At 43.1% G+C, this 20,373-nt stretch overlaps 1 protein-coding gene across 1 annotated transcript; it reads left to right on the top strand.

Annotated features, from left to right (window-relative positions):
• The first annotated feature begins 4,978 nt into the window (after window positions 1-4,978).
• Window positions 4,979-19,864, top strand: LOC124045253 (muscarinic acetylcholine receptor M5-like). The gene is made up of 2 exons (XM_046364534.1): window positions 4,979-5,595; window positions 16,625-19,864. The coding sequence occupies exon 2, from the start codon at window positions 16,715-16,717 to the stop codon at window positions 18,296-18,298; it is 1,584 nt and encodes a 527-aa protein (XP_046220490.1). The 5' UTR covers window positions 4,979-5,595; window positions 16,625-16,714; the 3' UTR covers window positions 18,299-19,864.
• Window positions 19,865-20,373: the final 509 nt, after the last annotated feature.

Below are 20,373 nucleotides of genomic sequence, written 5' to 3' on the forward strand. Positions count from 1 at the left end.
TGTAAAAGAAAGACAGACCGACAGGTGGAACAGTCAGCCTGGAGTTCTAGAGAGAAGGACAGAATGTGTCTGGCAGTCTTTAGCCCGAGGATAATGCTTTAATGTGCTGAGTGATTTGGACAAACACACATCACAGCCTCTTGGGATGAGGCACTAAATAAGAAGATCACACTGATATCTAGGCTACACTGTGTTACTGGAGAGTCAGGCTTGCCAGTTCTTTTTTTACTGACATAAACCAAAGCTTTTTTTGCTTTAAAAAAAACCCACATTTGTGTCCAGGCCCAACAGAGGAGAAGATGCAGACAGTGTAGACTAGGAGGTGCTCACCAGGAGAGAGACGACACGGGTGATAGACAGCTAGATCTGGCCCCACAGCTGGTCATGCAGAAAGAAAGGTGACCAAGGCCTTGTGACCGTGCAAGTGGAAAATAACCTGCACATTAAAGGTGTATATTTAGGGAGAACTACAGTGGTCAGAGATTGACTTGAACTCAGCAGGTTTGGTGTGGTTGCATCATGAATACTAATGTAAGGGTTGACATGAAATACAAAGACTTGATGCTGATAAAGGATGACCAATAAGGGAGTAAGTGTTACCAAAGAGCATGTTTGCATCTTTAGAGGAGTTTATATTTTCAGGCTATTAGTACGGGGATATTAGACCCTTACTGGGGAATTTATCGTAGTGATGTCTATTCTAATCAACAGTATTCCAAAATAGTATTACATTTCCCCCGGATTACTATGCTTCTACTGGAGAAAAACATCAGCTCAGATATGTGGCTGCAGTAAAGACAGCAGCTAGTGGCTCATACCCTGAGTTTGAGTTAAATAACCATTCCCATTAGCGTGATTCAGTGAAAGTTACTTCAGGACCTTGCTTGTGAGACGAGGTTCTGATGTGGTCAAACATATCACGCAGATACAGCAGATTATGATGATGTTCTCAGGACTCTGACAAGACCTCTTCTCCCTACATGGCACCAGGCCATTAGATGAATAGGCAGCACAGCTGATACAGCTCATTATAATAAGACTAGTGGAATCTGGGCAATTACGTGTCTGGAATCCACCTTTTAGCCAATCAGAATATGTGGCCGAACAGATGTAATCGTTTCCAGGGAAAATACAAAAATAGTAAACATCTCACCTCAGCAATAGATAGCCTATAGGTTGCTTGTGTTCGGAGCTGGTTTTGTTGTGTTTTCGTTTTACCTCTCAGTAGGGGCGTGGCTTGGCTCTGTCTCCTAAGGACCTATCTATCTATTCCACCTTTGAGAAGCAGATGGAGGTGTGAAGCGGGCAGTCTCTGAATAAGACCAATTACCCAGACACAGACAGTCCTGGCATACCAGCATTACATGTTGGCAGGATAGCACCAGACCAATTAATTGAGGTCTCCTCACTCTCCACCCCCTTTCTCTCCACCCCTCTCTCTTCCCACCCCTCTCTCTCCCCACCCCTCTCTCTCCCCACCCCGTCTCTTTAAGGCTCTCTCCATGGCACTGGCCTGGCACTCCCAGAACCTTGACACCATGGCAGGGGGCAATAAATCACACAGACACTGGGAGGCCAGATAGATAGAGTCTGTACATATTGTCTGTCCAGTCCAACCGCCCACTGTCTGCTACAGTCAGAACACTCACCCCAACACACCTGCACGTACAAGGACACAGATAGACTGATAAATACGTTTTACCATGTCTGCATCTGTAAGGGTAATGTTGACACTCCCTGACCAGCACTCACTGTCTGAAATTACAATCCTGGTGTCTTAAAAGAGACTGAATTGGTACCAATTATAATGATAATTACAAGTTATTATCAGCTGTGCTTGTCGTGCTGGCTACACAGTTTCCCAATCTCTCAGTTGTGACCAAACCAAACATATTTGATGTCCTGGACTTATTCCCGAAGGGCCATTTAAGGATAAATACCTTTGGCTTCGTGTTCCTCATTAAAAACCTAGCAAACCTGTAAAAAATATTTGTACAATTACCGTTGTACCACTGCATCTGCTGCTAGATAGAAGGTATCAGCCAGGAACTGTAAGAAGCAGATATGTCCTCTTGGAATCTGTCTCTGATTGGCTGGTTGAGGCCATGGCCCAGTTAGTGGCTCTCCTCAGGCAGGTAGTAGTTATCTCTGCCTCCACACACACGTCAACCAGAGTTTGGTCCAGACAAGGTCATTGGCGCTGACGCAGGGCCTGGTGGGGAAGAATGATATAAGTGGCCCTTAAAGAAGTGCAAACCACAACCTCACAATAACAGCTCAATCAGAGCCACCGCTGAGCTAATCTGTTCTGTCAAGAAATCATCAAAGTTTCATTGGAAAGGGGAGGAGTCATGTGGCACGGTGAGTGCAGCCAGTCAATTCCGCGAGTCCTATAACTCATCTTCTGTTGTTTTGGTTTTCAATTATTATTTAGATTAGTAATTCAACATGAATGAAACAATAGATTGCTTTGTGAATCAGCCTTCTTCAAATGGTCAAAGATGAGATAGAAATGCTTTAAAATGATTACATCACTACAAGAAATACGTTTTGAATTAAGGAATAACAAATACAAAGGTTTGTGAGGCTGTTTTACAACTCAGTCCCTCAGAAAGTTAATAGATGGAAGCTAGTCGCTCAGAGGGGATTTGTAAATCCACATAAACAAGGTGAGTAATTGATGAGTCAATACAGTATGTCAAAAAAGGAGCTGTTGCTTACTGGCACAGAGAGACACAGAGAGACACAGAGAGACACAGAGAGACACAGAGAGACACAGAGAGACACAGAGAGAGGAAGAAAAAGACAACAGAGAGATGCTCGTCTCAAATCAAAGTCCTGATAAGCATATTTTTCCTAAACAGGTACAGTATCTGCATCTAATCCCTCCAGATAGAGCCAGTCAGATAGGGGCTAATTGTTCTGAAGGGGGTCTCACTGGCAACGGGAGCATCTGACACATCAGCCGTCATCATCACCGGCCATAGGAGAAAGCACCACGCTATAGAGAACATGGGCAAATGATCATAAGCGATGTGAGAGAGCACAGCTAACAGAGAACATGGATACATTATCAGAGGCGATGGGGAAAAGCACAGCGAACAGAGAACATAAGTACATTATCAGAGGCAATGGGAGAAAGCACAGAGTTATACAGAGAACATAGGCCAGCCATGATCACACTACAACTCACTCCCACTGGGTCTGAGGAAAAGCCGCAGGGTTTTGGTGTATTGGAAAGGCATAATTTAGCTGGAGCCATGGAAAAGCTGTTTTACTGCTCTATTCACAGTACAAAGATCAGATGTTCTATTTTACTTACTCCAAGTTCGTTTTGGACATTGGAATAATTGATTTATCGTTGTTTTCCAATGCATTCGTGGAAAAGTTAATGAGGCAGATCATGTACGTTTTGAATGGATGATTTGTGGAATATACAAACCATTCAGCATTAATGGTTGGAAAATACTGAAAATGTGTGTGTGTAGGGTGAGGGTAATCTCATGAAGAAAAAGCCATAAACCAAGAGCAGGTCAGTGATACATCTCAGATGTTTAGCCCAGTCCACTCTCCTGTGGCCTGGTGCCTGACAGAGTCATTATTAAAGGGGATTTTTGGGGCAGATGTGGCGATAGGATTTCATGCAAAAGTGCACAGCATGACATTCGCATATAGCTGTGGCATGGCCTCATTATCATCTCAGACAGAGCATCCCATAATTCCTGATGTGGTAAGAGTGATGTGGGGAGTTTCAGGGACTGTCATGTGTCTCCATGGGCCAGTGGTAAGCTCACTTTGCCCCCAGGGAGATAAAAGCCAGTTGGAGCACATCTCGATCCACTGAATTGTGTGTAATGACAGTGGTCTCGGGTGACCAACACTAATACGTGTATAATAGGTACTATCCCAGAATAATAATCTTCTGACCAGGGGGACTATACAGTATTATTCCAGTTGGAACAAGTAGTACATATTGACATGCCAAGATATAGGACTTCTGAATAAACCACGTTGCAGTGCATAATATTACTGCTCTTTATCTGCAAATTAGAAATCAAGGTTACCGTGCAATCATTTAGCATGTTCCTTTTGTGGTTTTGGAGGTTATTGTTCATGGATGGCACTAGGACCTAAAGAGAGTGACCTAATTCAGTTCACATAGGAAAAATGTACAGTATATTCTACGTGCTGTACTGATATCTCTGTGTCCTTCTTGAATGTACTTGTCATATCTCAGTGCAATTCCCCTGGTGATTTAGTGGGGCCGCATGGGACAGATCTGCACCCTTCACCAGGATTAGAAAGACACAAGGGGTTTAGTCTAATAAAACCCTTGTCACAGCCTCATCCCTAGCCGTTCCCTCCTAATAATGCCCCCAAAAAACATTCTCCGCACGGCAGCCAGGCAGGAGCACACAGACACAAAGATCCTATGGGGAAACGTTGTAGCCTCAGCAGCATCCTTATCTGGCCAGGCCAGGTCAACGCTGCCTGTGAAAAGGGGAAAAGCAGTGTGATTTGTGTCGAGGCATAGAAAGCTACAGATGGAGTCTGTGATAGGCGCTACTCACCCAAAGCTGTTCAAATGCCCAGACACCAATCATGGCTGATAACCTGGGCTTTGTCTCCCATTTGCTCTTTGAAGAGCAACAATAGTTGTGCCCTAAGGGTAATTAAAGGGCTCACTCTGTATGAGACAGCTCTGCTCTGCTCGTTAGTGCTGCGTACTCACAGAAATGCAGACAAACCGGCAACACCACCCTTCCTCCCAGTCACAATCCGTCTCTTGCTTATGCGCTAACTTTCCACACCTCCCTTAAGATATCCTCCTCCCTCTCTCCCCCCTCTCTTTTCAGCTCCACAGCTGGGCTGCACGCTTACTGTCCCGAAACATGATGACCATTCAGCCCTATGGGAATTTCTCCTCCCAGCTGGCGTTAGCTACATCTGTCTGTCAGGGAGGACGACAGCAGCAGCAGCAGGATCAGGCATCCTCTCCTGTCCTCTCTGCCACAGACACTGACTGAGCTCACACTTTACTGAGAGGGAGGGAGCGTCACCAGACAGCCCACAGCAATTCAGGGGGAAAGTTCTCTCCTTTCTCTCTCTCTCTCTCTCTCTCTCTCTCTCTCTCTCTCTCTCTCTCTCTCTCTCTCTCTCTCTCTCTCTCATTCATTCACAAATAACAAAGTAAGGATATCATGCAATTTGTGGATACTTTTCTTAATTGAACTGCTACGTTGACTGATTTTGCTCTCCAAAGAGATGCTCTCCAAAGAGATGTCCTCTCTTCTATTGTCAGCGTTTGAGCGGTGATGACTAAAGCCTTCTGTTCCTCGTCTTACTATTACTCTACACTCTGGGATCTATCTATCTGGACTTCTGTAGCATGTTGGGATACATTCAGCGGGCTTTCTTATCAGAAGTGTCCTCATCCTCTTTCCCAGGTTTGTGGTAACACTTTTCAGCCCTGAAAATAACCTGGAGAGTTCATAGAAAAACAAATGGATTCAATATGAACTGGGAATCTTTACATATCAAGGAGAAGCTGCTGTTACTCTGAAGGCAACGGGGCTTGGATGGTGAAAGTCAACTGTGAGTATGTGTCTGTTCTCTGGCTTGCTCGGTTGTCTCTAGAGAAAAACAAGTGATTCTTCTGGAAGTTTTACATTCACAGATGTGTGACCTCAATAAAGGCGAGCGCAAACTGCTACAAGCATGTCTGAGAGGTCTTAGCATGTATATTTAATGCTGCCTTATCCTGTCCTCCTCTTGTCCACATTCTGATTGTGTCCACATTTTCAGGCATGCGTTTACACATGGTTTTAAAATGTGTCTTTTATCCGTCCACTATGTTCACATTGTGACCAGATTTAATGATCATTCCCTGTATGCACATTTTTTGGCAGATATTCTTTCAAAATAATATTTATTTATTTTAAGACACATAGTGATGCAATAAGTTGCCACCTGTCAATGATTTTACAGGACAGGATAATGAGGATTTAAATGGTTTCACTATCCAGATCTGTTTACACTAAAGATATCCAGACACAATGGGTCCCCGACTACCTCTAGAGGTGGTCAGGATGACCACATGACAATCAGATCAACATGCGTATTTTAATCGTCTACAGGAAGAGTAGCTGCTATTTTTGCAACAGCTAATGGAGATCCTAATAAAATACCAAATACCAATACATATGTCCAAAAATGTGGGCACGTTCAGAATGTGGACAAGATCAGGTCAAAGGATACATGTTAGCACCAGGTATAAACCGGGCTACAGGGAAAAAATTACAGTGTACAGCCACATAGGGTTACTGTATCAAATAGCAGCATATTTAGGTTTCTGGGGTAAATCACTGATGGATGACATAAACAGACAGTTCATGGAAACGTCAAACCTCTTCTCTCAGGTCACCTTTCTAGAAATGTCTGTCTCTGTACCTCACGTCACATTTCTATACATTTACTACATTTTCCTCCCCATTCATCACCTTTAATCTTCCCCTTCATCCATCACTCTATTATCATCTGGCAGCCCACTGTGCATCCCCACCCATACAACCCCTTTTCCATAACCCTGACCTATCTCACGCTCTATATCCTTCTGTCTTTTTCTCATCCTCCCTTTCCATCTGATTAGGTTTTCTTCATCTTCCTCCTCAACTCCTTCTGTTTGCCTTCCCATCTCATCACTCTGGCTCTTTTGAGCTTTCTTATTCTCCTCTCATCAGCCTTCTCTCCTTCATCAATTTCTCCTTTTAACCTCTGTCTCCTTTTCATGTACCTTTCATTTCTACCTGGAGGCACGGGACTAAGAATGAGCATACGTTAAAAAAAAACAGCGGCGAGAATATGAGGAGAACAACACTAAACTTGCTACCTTGTCAAGTCAACAGATTATTAGATTCAATTTGGATTTTGTACACGGTGGAATTGTCTCCAAATGGGCCTGAGGAACTAGTTACTTTAAAACCCACAGTAGGCTGTCTCTTTATCCTAAGGTTCAACTCCTCCACCTCCCAATACAATTAAACATTTTTTTTTTTTTTTTTTACATTGACAGGGTCTATGTGACCCTCCCATTCCTCGATCCCCTGGCCTGCCCTTTGACTGAATGAAAACTACGAAAAAAAGGATTAAGCAGTCGAGCGTGATTTTAACGAGTCCTTGCAGAGCCCTCAAACTTGGTAGAGCGTTAAAGAAATGTGGGGAAGCACAGGGCTATCAAATATTCGGGGATAGGTTGCCACAAAACAGGAAGCAGCTGCCAAGCTTGGTTTAGTGGTAGCTGTTGTTTCCCTTGTGTCCAGTGGAGCATCACATACCTGTACTATCTTATCCTCTTAGCTGCACAATTGGCTCTTTTAAGGTATGAACTGCAAGGGTACAATTATGTACCTATAACTAAAAGGACGTACCTTACAGGGTACCACTACAGTGACGTTTGTACCCCTTTAAGGACACATCTTTATTTCTGAGTGTGTACAGGGTTCCTGTATTACCTTATTTCATAGTATTTACATATGTGTTTTTCCTTTCAGTTCGACTGACCTTTTGGCAGCCACGACACATTTCACCCATTTTCATACATGCAAAACTGCGAGCATATTGAGAAATTGAGTTATTGACCTGAATTTGTTGGCAATGTCCATAAGCCCTTTCCACGCAGGCCTTGGCAGAGGTAGTGCTGTGTGTGCGTGTGAGAGAGCGAGAGAGTTAGGACACATAGAGGATATTTATAATAGCGTGGTTCATTCAAATAATCCCATCAGTGTGCCCAAGTCCTTATCAAACCAGGGACTTTGGCACACACACAAACAGGCACTCACATACAGTAGAGACATGATTCTCGGACTGGAATGACTTGGCGTGTTTTGGACTTGGGATAGAAACAATAGAAAACCCATCCGAGGGCACAGACACACAGTTTTGCAGTTTTAGAACCCAGCTGTTAATAACACAAATGACTCAAGTCAAACAATAATAACGATAAGAAGTAGAGATGCAGCAGAAACGCAATGCTCCAGTGGTGATAGAAAAAGAAATCCCCAGGGGGAGAGTCAGCCTCCTCATCAACAGACATCAGACCGCTATTGTCATCTCCATCAAACTGATCATAAAACGAATGTAATGATCAGACTTAGCGTCTCTCGTCTAAACAGAAATGCAATTACAAAGTTTGTGCTCATGGTTGAAAAAGAGACACTTGGAGTGCCGAAGGGGAAAATAGTACACACTGAAACTAATTCAATTGAACATTAGGAGATAGATAATGTGTATACAGTAATAGCTATAAATGAATGATTTGAAACAAATGTGAAAAAGATTCATGACAAAAACATGTCAACAGTAGCTACGTTCTTAGAAAAAAAGGTGCTATCTAGAACCATAAAACGGTTACACGGCTGTCCTCATAAGAGAACCCTTTGAAGAATCCTTTTTGGGTTCCACATAAAACCCTTTCCACAGAGGGTTCCCAAAAGAGTTCTACCTTGAACCAAAAAGCGTTCTACCTGAAACCAAAAAGGGTTATCCTATGGGGACAGCCAAAGAACCCTTTATGAACTCTTTTCTCTGAGAGTGTATGTGTATAAGAGTGTATGTGTATAAGAGTGTATGTGTATAAGAGTGTATGTGTATAAGAGTGTATGAATATAAGAGTGTATGTGGAAAGCTTTAGAGGACTGGTTTTACTTGAGAAAAGTAAATGTCAATAATCAAGAAGACTGTCGCAACATCCCACCTGAATGTGTCTCTTTGCTCATATAATCCCCCTCTCTACCTACTACACTGCACCCTGCCTCAGGAGAATCCTGTCATAGGTCCTCCTCTAGAATGCCAGATATGCTGGGATCTTAAGCATGGGTCACTGGAATGACTAGAGTTATGCGGGATACATTGTGCCAAAAAGCCTTCGGCCGCTCTCCAGAGCACGCACACAGAACACGTGCAAACACTCTGGCTTTTTCTCTCTCTTTCTCTTACACACACACACACACACACGCACGCACGCACGCACGCACGCACGCACGCACGCACGCACGCACGCACACACACACACACACACACACACACACACACACACACACACACACACACAGCACGCACACACACACACACACACACACACACACACACACACACACACACACACACACACACACACATCCTCATCTTCATTCACTCTTAGCTTTACCCAGGGAAAGGTTCAGCGTGACTCTGAGGAGTGGTCAGTGCCAGTGCATGTGGAGACTAGTAGACAGGGAAGCCATGGCAGGGGAGGGCTGGTAGCTGACTGCCAATGGACCTAGAGGTAATGAGCCTGTCATCCTTTAGAATGGACCTCTGAGATGTGCCATAGATTTGGTTCATTCATACACACCTGACCGCACACACACCTGACCAATGTAATGAGGTGAAGGCCAAGATTGAATCAGATCAAGCGTTAACCGGCGAGAGCCAAAACCCGCATAGCTGATGTTTAGGCGGTGTCGGAGGTGTAATTGCGTTGGAACTATCAAATCAATGAGCAGCTGCTCTTGATTACTGTCAATAAGCCACACCCATCCCACTCACGTTAGAAGTTCAGAAGGAGAAAGTGTAGGTTATATTGAAATAATTAGGCTCAAATAAAAAATCATTAAACAAAATAATGAGGATTTCTATCAGCCTTATCAACTTGTACATTACATGCGCCCTTCCAGTGTTTGAACTTGTAACCAATGCTGCATGGGAGTTCTCGTAATGCGACTCCTTGCTGCCAATTGCAATGTTCACTTTAGATATAATGCCAGGAGCCACTTCTGGACTTGACAGCTCTAACACAGTTCCAACCTCAGACACCTTCAAAACAACCACTATGCGGATGTCGGCTAAAGCGGATCTGTTTGAATAGAGCCTTTAGTCGTGCATTCAATCTGTAGCGCCAAAGATCCGCACCATAGCTAGCGTGATTTAAAGGCTATGTCCCGCATTGGCAAAGACGCTGCATATGTCAGTTCAATCTAAAATTACCTTTAAATTAGGATTGCACTATAATGCCTGAGCCAATGGCAAAGTGACTTCAATCAAACATGACAGTGGTTTCTGAAAAACGGAAGGCACTCCTCTTTCGCTCTACGGATTGAATGCAGCCCTTAGAATCCATGTAACTTACAGGTTTTATGGTGAGTGTAGTTGAGCTAACACTCAAAACGAAACGATACGGAAGGCAGCCAAATTATTTAAAAGGATACAAATATACTGTAGATAGTCAGATCGAAATAGAAATAGCTCAAATCTCACTTCCGCCTCTGACATAATGTCAGAGTAGACTAGTCTACTTCCCACCCCATCTTTCCCCATTTAAAAAGCTTTTACCTCAGAACAAGACAACGATAACAGCCAATTCCCCCATGTGCATCACGCTTGTTGCTGTTCTGCAAACATCCCCCCAAAATTGCTAAAACAGACTATTTATTAATTATTTTTAGTAAAACTGGAGCTATGTTTGGGCTTGCCTTACTGAGCATACAGTAGCGTTAAGATTTTTCCCCCTACAATTACGGATTTAGTGTAGATCCATTGAGCTGGCAAGCTGCTGAAGTCCCCGAGCTTTGAACTCACTGCTGGTGTTAGTCTAACCATTATGACTTATGTTTTGCACCATTTTTGGAGAGAAATGGAAGTTGTGAGTTCTTGCTTTGTTCAAGCCTCTCTCAGCCTCCTCCTCAATTGCTTACAAAATATTTGTGGAATGGAACAATGGCTTTCTTTGGCCCTACTATTTATAATAATAATAATAATAATATATGCCATTTAGCAGACGCTTTTATCCAAAGCGACTTACAGTCATGTGTGCATACATTCTACGTGTGGGTGGTCCCGGGGATCGAACCCACTACCCTGGCGTTACAAGCGCCATGCTCTACCAACTGAGCTACACAGTAGTGTCTCGTGCTGTGTGTTTGTGTGTTTGTGTGTTTGTGTGTTTGTGTGTACCTGTATACGTGCATGCATTTTTGCCTGAGTGTGTGTGTGTATATTTAAGAGTCATTTTTGAGTCAGAGACTGATCTCAAGAACGCCTCGTCACTCAAGTGTCCGTGCATACTAGTCATAATTAATTCATCCACTTCCTGGCATGGAACTAGCTGACTGAGAGAGTGGCCTGGCCTACCTCTCCAGCACTTTCTACTGCAAGAGGAGAACAAGCTCTTGCTGGAGACCCTCAGTCTACTACACGAGGGCGTACTCCTCAAGCACACATATTCCCATTCGTCAGGCGTAAAAATGGACTGAGGTGCCAACCTAGAGTACCATTGTCGAGGGAGGCCAGTAAGGTTACTTTGAACTTGATTACGTCTGCCATTTTGCCTCATGATCAAATAAAAAATAGATTTCTTCGGGGCAAGCAGTTCATGGCGAATGAGAGCGTCGGCGTGAGAGACCGATAGATTGAAGAAAAAAATACAGAAAGGGAGAGAGAAGAAGAGAGTTTAGTTCAGAATCTAAAAGGACAGTGCAGAGAGAAAAAAAAACAGATGCCAAGTGCTACCTGGGCTCTCCATTGCTGTGATGTCGATTGTGTGAGTGATAAAATGTCACGGTAACAAGCTGAAGGGCGATCCAAGGGTTCGCTGAGCCTCCCTGTGGTGAGTGGAATGTTATTTGTGTGGGCCTCAGGCTACCACAGTGTGCCAACAGAATACCAATGAGTGGAGAAGTTACTTAGAAGGGTAGGTCACTGTAATTTAGTTGGTAGAGCATGGTGCTTGCAACGCCAGGATAATGGGTTCAATTCCCAGGACCACCTGCACATAAAATATATGCATGCATGACTTTTGGTAAAAGTGTCTGCTAAATGGCATATATTATTATTAAAGGTCACAATAGGGTCAAAATACTATTGGTAGGTGAACTGACAGAGACTATAGATTCATCTACCAATGCTGAGATGATAACAGATGAGGTCTTCGTTCATTTTGGGACAGAAATCTCATAATGCAGATGTTTGAGAAGGGATCGACCAAGCAGGTGTCTATTACTGAGTGATCCCATTGATCTTAAGTATCATGGATGAGGTACTGTAGGGTGGATGCCCTAAACTCAGCATCTGTGATGCCACCTTCACCCCCTCTCAATAAAATGGACATTGGAAAATAATAGGACGATTATGTCTATTTTTGTCTATTTTTTTTTTAGCTTTGAAAATTAGCTACAGCATTTACGACACAGCTCTAGTGACACCCCTGTCCCAGAACCGTATGATTTTGACCTTTTGGAGCTTCTCCTCCCTACCATGCAGTTCTGCTCGTAAGATGATTACTACTCTGAAAATATAGTTTACCAAAAATCATATCTAAATCTGAAATATCATAGATAACAAATAGCAACAGCTCACACTGGAATCAGATGTTAACAGAAGGTTTAATTTAGCCTATTAAGGATTAAAACAATGTTTCTAGTGAGGATTAGGAAGGTCTCATGCCGAAAACAATTAAGGAAATGATTGCCTACTTTTTGCCATATTTTTTGTGTGTAGTTCCTGTAGTTAGCTACACCACTACATGGCAATAAAGTAATTAACTACTGAAAATTAGCCACCAAGATTTGAATTTAGTTCAACTACCACCAAGCTACTGCAAAATGTAATTAAGTTAGTTGAGTAGTAGTTCAAACAGGGGTGCAAATTTGGTTTTAGAAGTGGGGGAGATATTTTATTTTATCCTATCGAATAAACACTCCAAACAGCCTACCCAACCGCTCGGAGGCGTCCACATTTTCCTAGAGAACACTGTTGCCTTGTTTTGTATCACATTCCAATGATAAAACTGGGGGGGGGGGCAAAAATGCAATTTCAGAATGTGTGTGGGGACATGTCCCCCCGTCCCCAGTGAAGGTTACGCCCCTGAGTTCAACTACTCCCCAACATTGTCAACTTTACGTAAAAATGACAAACTGCTATTGAGTAAACTACATCTTTTTATTTTTTACCTTTATTTAACTAGGCAAGCTAGTTAAGAACATATTCAAATTTTCAATGATGGCCTAGGAACAGTTGGTTAACTGCCTGTTCAGGGACAGAAGAGCAAATTTGTACCTTGTCAGCTCGGGGGTTTGAACTTGCAACCTCCGGGTTACTAGTCCAACGCTCTAACCACTAGCCTACCCTGCCGCTAGGCTACCCTGCCTGCCGCCTACTTGAAAATAAAGTGTAATACCCCCCTTCCTAAACTGTATATAATAAGACAATATTGATGATTATAATTTTTAGTTCACAGTTATTTTCCATAATTGTCGATTATATGATTATTGTCCCAGCCCTAGGAAATAACATTACCTATGTTGGATATTCTCCAGCAGCACTCCAGATGACGTGGGACATTGGGTACTTTAGGCTCATAGCAGCACGGAAATACTATACAGAGGTGCTAGTGGGCTTCGACTGATTACCGCTGTGATATCCATGTAGCGAGCATCCATGTCAGCTCGGCAAGATCAGGCGGCTTGCGAGGCTAGCTAGTGGGAGCATGGTTTCAATCATAGGCACAGGTTGGCAATGGCAAACGCTACAAATGCTACCATCCAGATACCTTCAAGCTTCAACCAACTTTCATGCACAGTATCACACATTAGATGTATGTTCATGGTTGTAGACACAGTCAAACCTATACATCAAATATAACACACTCACATTTCTTTTAACCATACCATTCTTTCATCTCACCAGCATTAGAGCTGTGGTTTTCTTTTCCTACCTGTAGTGTTGTTCAGAAGAAAAAAAAAGAAATGATAGGAAAAAAAACATTGCTTTCATGTGACCGAGAAACACAGGGCAGAAAAAATGATAGCAATCACTCCAATCACTATTTCATTCCCACATACTCTAAGGGGGCTATTACATTGACAAATGCCTGAGTTCATCATTAAACTAAATAACCTGGCAGGAAGAAATAGGCAGAATGTTGAAACGAGTTCTTGAAGTGCCTGTCTCCAGGGCTAGATTTAGGACACTGTTATAACCCAATTGGCTGGAACCAGTCCCAAGGTTGCATGTTCAATTCCCATTGAGGCATTATAACATTATACACGTCAGAATCTGTAGGTGACTTTGGAGAAAAAGTGTTCATCATAGGGATAGGCGTCCCGTCAATGGGACAGTTGTAAATCATGCAGCGCCTTGTGTCACAATCGCAGATTTTAGAGAAAGAACAAATGTCAGTACATATAAGTGTCTTATATCGGCTGAAACTGAAATTGTTGTTAATGTAACTGCACTGTCCACTTTACAGTAACTATTACTGGGAAAAAGTGCCATGCTATTGTTTGAGGAGCGCTCCGAACAAAACACTTTTTTTCACCGTAATAGGTTTGATAAATTCACCTCTGAAGGTGAAATGTGTACTTACATTATGAAATCTGGCTCTGATTTATTGTCCAAAATAGTCCCAGGGATAACATGGTGTCGTTTTGTTAGGTAAAATAATTTTTCATATGCTAAAAAGGTCCATATAGCATGCACGATCAATTTTGTATTTCCACTTGTTCAATTTGCAAAGAAAGGAATCTGTGAAAATCTAACCCTAAACATGATTTCAACCAGTCAAATCACGTTCGTATTTATTCCTCAGAGATCCTAGAATGGAACCACACTTCACTATATCATTAGGAGTGTAGTATACCCTATAGGACACCAAATTTGGTCAGAGAGCAACACCTTCATGGCACGCCGATGACGCGAGCAGTCTTCACTTGATCGACTGTAACTTTATCAAAAAAGCACCAATCGGGGTCAACCAAAGCTACCTAGATAGCCAATGAGCTGGGCTTTACGGGAGTATCACAAAATGCAGCTGCTAACCTTGTGCGACAGCAAGCCTTTTCCTTTTGGACAAAAATTATAAGAATATGGAGAGTTATGAAGTTATGAAAACTGGGTGTTCTGCAAATGTTGAACTAATACTGAAAAGGCTAAATCAAAGTCCAAGTAGACAGATTTGACGATATTCTTACAGAAAAATGTAATATGAATGTAAATGTCTCCTTCATGACTTGCCCAAATTAACCTGGGCGACTTCACGCTAAATGTCATGTAGTTTTCTCATACTTCAAGTTATCTGTCTGAAACTTTGCACATTCACTGCTGCCATCTTGTGGACACAATCGGAACAACCAGAGTGATGGCTCGATGTGGGACCTTTCTGTTGCATTGTTTTTTTCTTTGTGTTTTCTTCTACCAGATCTAATGTGTTATATTCTCCTGCATTCACAAACTTCAAAGTGTTTCCTTTCAAATGGTACCAGGAACATGCATATCCTTGCTTCAGGGCCTGGGCTACAGGCAGTTAGATTTGTGTATGTCATTTTAGGCGAAAATTTTAAAAAAGGGAGCTATCCCTAAGAAGAAGTGCTAAATAACCAATGGACAATTCAGGTAGCCTGCCTGTTTGTTGCACAGTTTCAATCTACTTAATCACAAGCCATGACATCGATGACGTCTAAAAACCCAGTCAACCCAGTCAGAAGCATAGTGAAGAGACTGAAGCCAGGATAACAGTACAGAAACATTGAAACAAAGACATATGCCAAAGTTTGGGATTTAGCATCCCCATGGTGATCTGAGGTGGATTAATCTCACATAAAGGTGTGTGGAGAAACTGCAAAGGTCCAGGTTAATTTGTGCTTTATCAATCCCCGTCGGTACACATTGAGTTCTAAGCCAAGTGACCTAAGAACTGGGATGCTGCTCTTCTTTCAGCTGGGTGAACTCAGCCAGGAGGCAGAGCAAACACCTGCTACAACCTACATCTCACTAGACAATTCTAACAAGCTCTAGGGACAGAAATGACAGCTCCTTTTGTCTGCTAGTTGATTGATCCCTCAGTACAAAACTCAAGCATATTTCCTCTAGCTCCACTGAAATCAGTCTTTGTCATCCAGAAGCGACCCCTTCATCTCCCTTCATCTCCCTGGTTACAGAGAGACAACAAACATGCTTGCTGATATTAATGAGCAAAGGACTCATTTTTGAATGCCCCGGATTTCAAATGTCACAGCTGTTTGGCTAGACTGCTTAAAATGAACAATGTGCTCATCTGTGAAGCCTTGTTGTCTGCTGATGTACCTCTGTACTGTAACAAACTGTCTGTAATAGACCTCAACACAGCCACCTATGCATATATACTAAATGAATTAACAATAACTAGAGCAAAGGATACGTGAGTGCTTATATGACCTAATGGCCCCAACATGTTCAGACATTCATTCATATATGACATTGTGTTACATGAGCTTTTTGTTTGGCAGTAATCATACACATTTATACGACACAGCACAAACATGCATACTACACATAGGTGCTATTATTACATGTTAATTATATTGAGGTCCTAAACAGTCTTACTGAGTGGTTTTTCAAGGCGCATGGTCCCCATCTTTGGCCAGTGTAAACATTGGTGCCCTACCCACTAACTTACTAGCTGATGATTGTTGATTATTACTGCCATCTAGTGGCTGATGGCTCTTGTGGCACTACTCATTGTACATTTACATGGAGTTTTGAGTTTACATCAGGCATTCACCTATAAACTGCATTTGTTATTTTATTAACTCACTTTATTATTTCTTCTTTTCAGGATATCCTACTCAAGATGGTGCACCCGACAGACTACTCTCTCATAGTCATACCACTGATACCACAATAAGGACAACTTGAGAGAAACAACATGGAAGGTAAAGGAATAAAGAACTCATCTATAAATGGCAATGCGACCGACATCCACCTTGCCACACACAGTCTATGGGAGGTCATAACCATAGCAACTGTGTCGGCCATCGTGAGCCTGATTACGATAGTGGGCAACATCCTAGTGATGCTGTCATTTAAGGTAAACAGCCAGCTGAAGACAGTCAACAACTACTACCTACTGAGTTTGGCTGTAGCTGACCTCATTATAGGTGTGTTCTCTATGAACCTCTACACCTCCTACATACTGATGGGATACTGGGCGCTGGGGAGTATTGCCTGTGACCTCTGGTTGGCTTTGGACTACGTGGCCAGTAATGCGTCAGTGATGAACCTGCTGGTCATCAGTTTTGACCGGTACTTCTCTATCACCCGACCTCTGACCTATAGAGCCAAGCGCACCCCCAAACGGGCTGGGGTCATGATAGGCATGGCCTGGCTGGTGTCCCTCATCCTGTGGGCCCCTCCCATACTGTGTTGGCAGTATTTTGTGGGGAAAAGGACAGTCCCTGAGAGGCAGTGTCAGATCCAGTTTTTCTCTGAGCCAGTGATAACATTTGGGACAGCCATTGCTGCGTTTTACATCCCTGTGTCGATCATGACCATCCTTTACTGTCGGATCTACAAGGAGACGGAGCGTCGCACCAAGGACCTCGCGGAGCTCCAGGGCATCAACAGTTCCACAGACGCTGGTACCACCAAGCCCCAGAAAACCATAATCAGATCCTGCTTCAACTGCAACCAGCTCAGCTCTGCCTCCCGGGACAGAACCCAGGCCTCCTGGTCCTCCTCCAACAGGAGCCACGCAGCCAAATCAGCCGCTGCCACCAACGATGAGTGGTCCAAGAGCGACCAGCTGACCACCTTCAACAGCTATGCCTCCTCGGAGGACGAGGAGCAGCCCGTGTCCCCGGGGGTCTTCCAGCCCATCTACCGGAACCAGTCATGTGGGCCGAGCACGGGTGCAGAGGGCTGTGAGAATGAGCAGCTCAGCAGTTACGAGGACAACTTCTTCCACAAGCCTCCCAAGACCAACTCCCATAAGAGCAAGAAGTGTGTGTCCTACAAGTTTAAACCAGTTCCCAAAGACACTACCAGCGGTGTCCAGCAGAGCAAGAATGGGGACACCAACATGGTCCCATCATCTTTCTCCTCAGCAGACTCCATGAGTGCCCCACCCTCCACCACTTCCTGCAAGCCAATAGATGCAACTCTGAAGATCCAGCTGACCAAGAGGAAGAGGATGGTGCTGATCAAGGAGAGGAAGGCTGCTCAGACTCTCAGTGCCATCCTGCTGGCCTTTATCCTGACATGGACACCATACAACATCATGGTGCTCATCTCCACCTTCTGTTCTGACTGTATCCCTGTGTCTCTCTGGCACCTGGGCTACTGGCTATGCTATGTCAACAGCACAGTCAACCCCATGTGCTACGCGCTCTGCAACAAGACCTTTCAGAAGACCTTTCGCATGCTGCTGCTTTGTCAGTGGAAGAAGAAGAGAGTGGAAGAGAAACTCTACTGGTACGGGCAAAACCCTGTAGTGAGCAGCAAACTAACTTGAGCCATTCACTCTGTCCTTCCAGAGGAACAAGTATGAAGACCATATGACTCAGACACACATGGACATATTTCTGTTTGCTGCTTGAATTATGCCTACAGGTAGGGTGTGTCAAATGTACAAAGGTTAGAGACAAGACTAGTTTGTTCGTGGTATTGTTCTTTAATCAGTACTTTTCTTACTACTCACAAGAAATACAAAAGTGCTTTGCCGAAAATGTTGACACTGTACACCAATACATCATTGAATATGGAAATATAAAAACATAACCCGACATGCACAAAAAAGTGAGATGTTTTTGTTTTTTTCTAACATGCTCTGATTGTTTTAGAGGTATTACGTTAGACTACATTGTGTTTGCTTTAAGGGCTATCACAGTTTTTGTCGTGCGAGCTGGACAACAAACGATTGTACACTCATCAAAGCCTTGTGGCATTCACTTTCGTCAGATACAAACAATAAAACCTTCAACAGCCAATCTTTCCACAAGCACAAACACATACAGTCCAAATGAAGCCAGACAGCACAGAAACACAGGGGAAGAGATTTGATGAAAGTAAATGCTGAGGTTTCAGTATCAAATTCTTCCAAATAACTATTACTTTTATTATCGACTCAGCAGCTTTAAAGTGCACATACATTTGATAAAACGTGATTTTATTCTATAGTTCACTGGACACTTCCGCATAAAGTATACACCTAACCAGGCAAGTGCACAGATAGGGGTCAACCTGTGCCGTCCCTCCTGCCCCTTTGCCCTCCCACTCGCCGAGTGCCCTTTTGGATGGTGGTATATATGGTGGTATATAAGGTGGTATATATGGTGGTATATATACTTTTTTGGTGTACAGGTTTGTTTTTGTTGTTCTGATCTCACTGCACCCAAGTCATTGTGACATCATCAAGTTCAGATAAGAATTAGCCTTTAATCAATTATAGTGGGTACTTCTTTGTTTTGGCGGTTAAGACCCAAGGATGAAATCTTATCAGGGAGCGATTTCATCAGCCCAGGGTCACTATAAGTCACTTAGCACAGTGACAGCTCTCTACACATTTACATTCAGGGGGAGAGCAGGGTTTGATTCATGCACTGTTCTGTGTCATGTATTCATAACAATCTGTTTTACGTCCATCTGTCCTCAGGATACAGGCCTTTGTTTTGGTCATTCTGTATTGGACTTTATCATTCTTATCTACCCATTGATAGAAGTAACATTTTAACATAATAATAATGACATCGCTGAGTACTCATTGCAATTGATCATGAGAAAATCTACTGTAAACTCACTGTATATAATCTTGTTTGATTCAGTACATATTGGTTTTTCTACCAACAACCAACACGTACACAGGTTATTCATTCAGTGATATTGGGTGAGTGAGTAAAAATACTGCAAATGTTGTATTACACGTGTAATAAGCTATGATATCATGACCACAAAATGTTTGGTATCGTTGATCATTTAGACTACAAGAAAACTGCACTTGCAATTTTGGGGGGGAAGGTCGAGGAGGAGACTTACGTGTATGAAATCGCCAAAATATATTATTTTCTAACTTAAAAAAAATGTGTGACAAGTATATTACAGTATTTTTGTCTCTGTGGTTTTCTGTGTATTAAACGTGTTGAACTATTGTCTCTATTATGTTAACAATGTTTTGAGAACCACTGCATAAGTACAACCACATATTATCAGGAATAGAGGTAAGACCCAAGTGCAGACTGTGTGAAGTAACAATGTTTATTGTAACCACAGGGGCAGGCAAACGACAGGTCGAGGCAGGCAGCCGTCGATAATCCAGAGCAGAGGCCAAGGTACAGGACGGCAGGCAGGCTCAGGGTCAGGGTCAGAGACAGGCAGTGGTCAGGTACAGGGTCAGGACAGGCAATGGTCAAAAATCAGGAGGACGAGAAAAAGAGAGACTATGAAAAAACAGGAGCTGAGACAAACCTCTGGTAGGCTTGAACAAACAAGACAAACTGGCAACAGACAGACAGAAAACACAGGGGATAATGGGGAAGACGGGCGACACCTGGAGTGGGGTGGAGACAAGCACACGGACAGGTGAAACAGATC

Source organism: Oncorhynchus gorbuscha, linkage group LG10 (genome assembly GCF_021184085.1).
Source record: "Oncorhynchus gorbuscha isolate QuinsamMale2020 ecotype Even-year linkage group LG10, OgorEven_v1.0, whole genome shotgun sequence".
In the NCBI taxonomy this organism is placed as follows: Eukaryota; Metazoa; Chordata; class Actinopteri; order Salmoniformes; family Salmonidae; genus Oncorhynchus; species Oncorhynchus gorbuscha.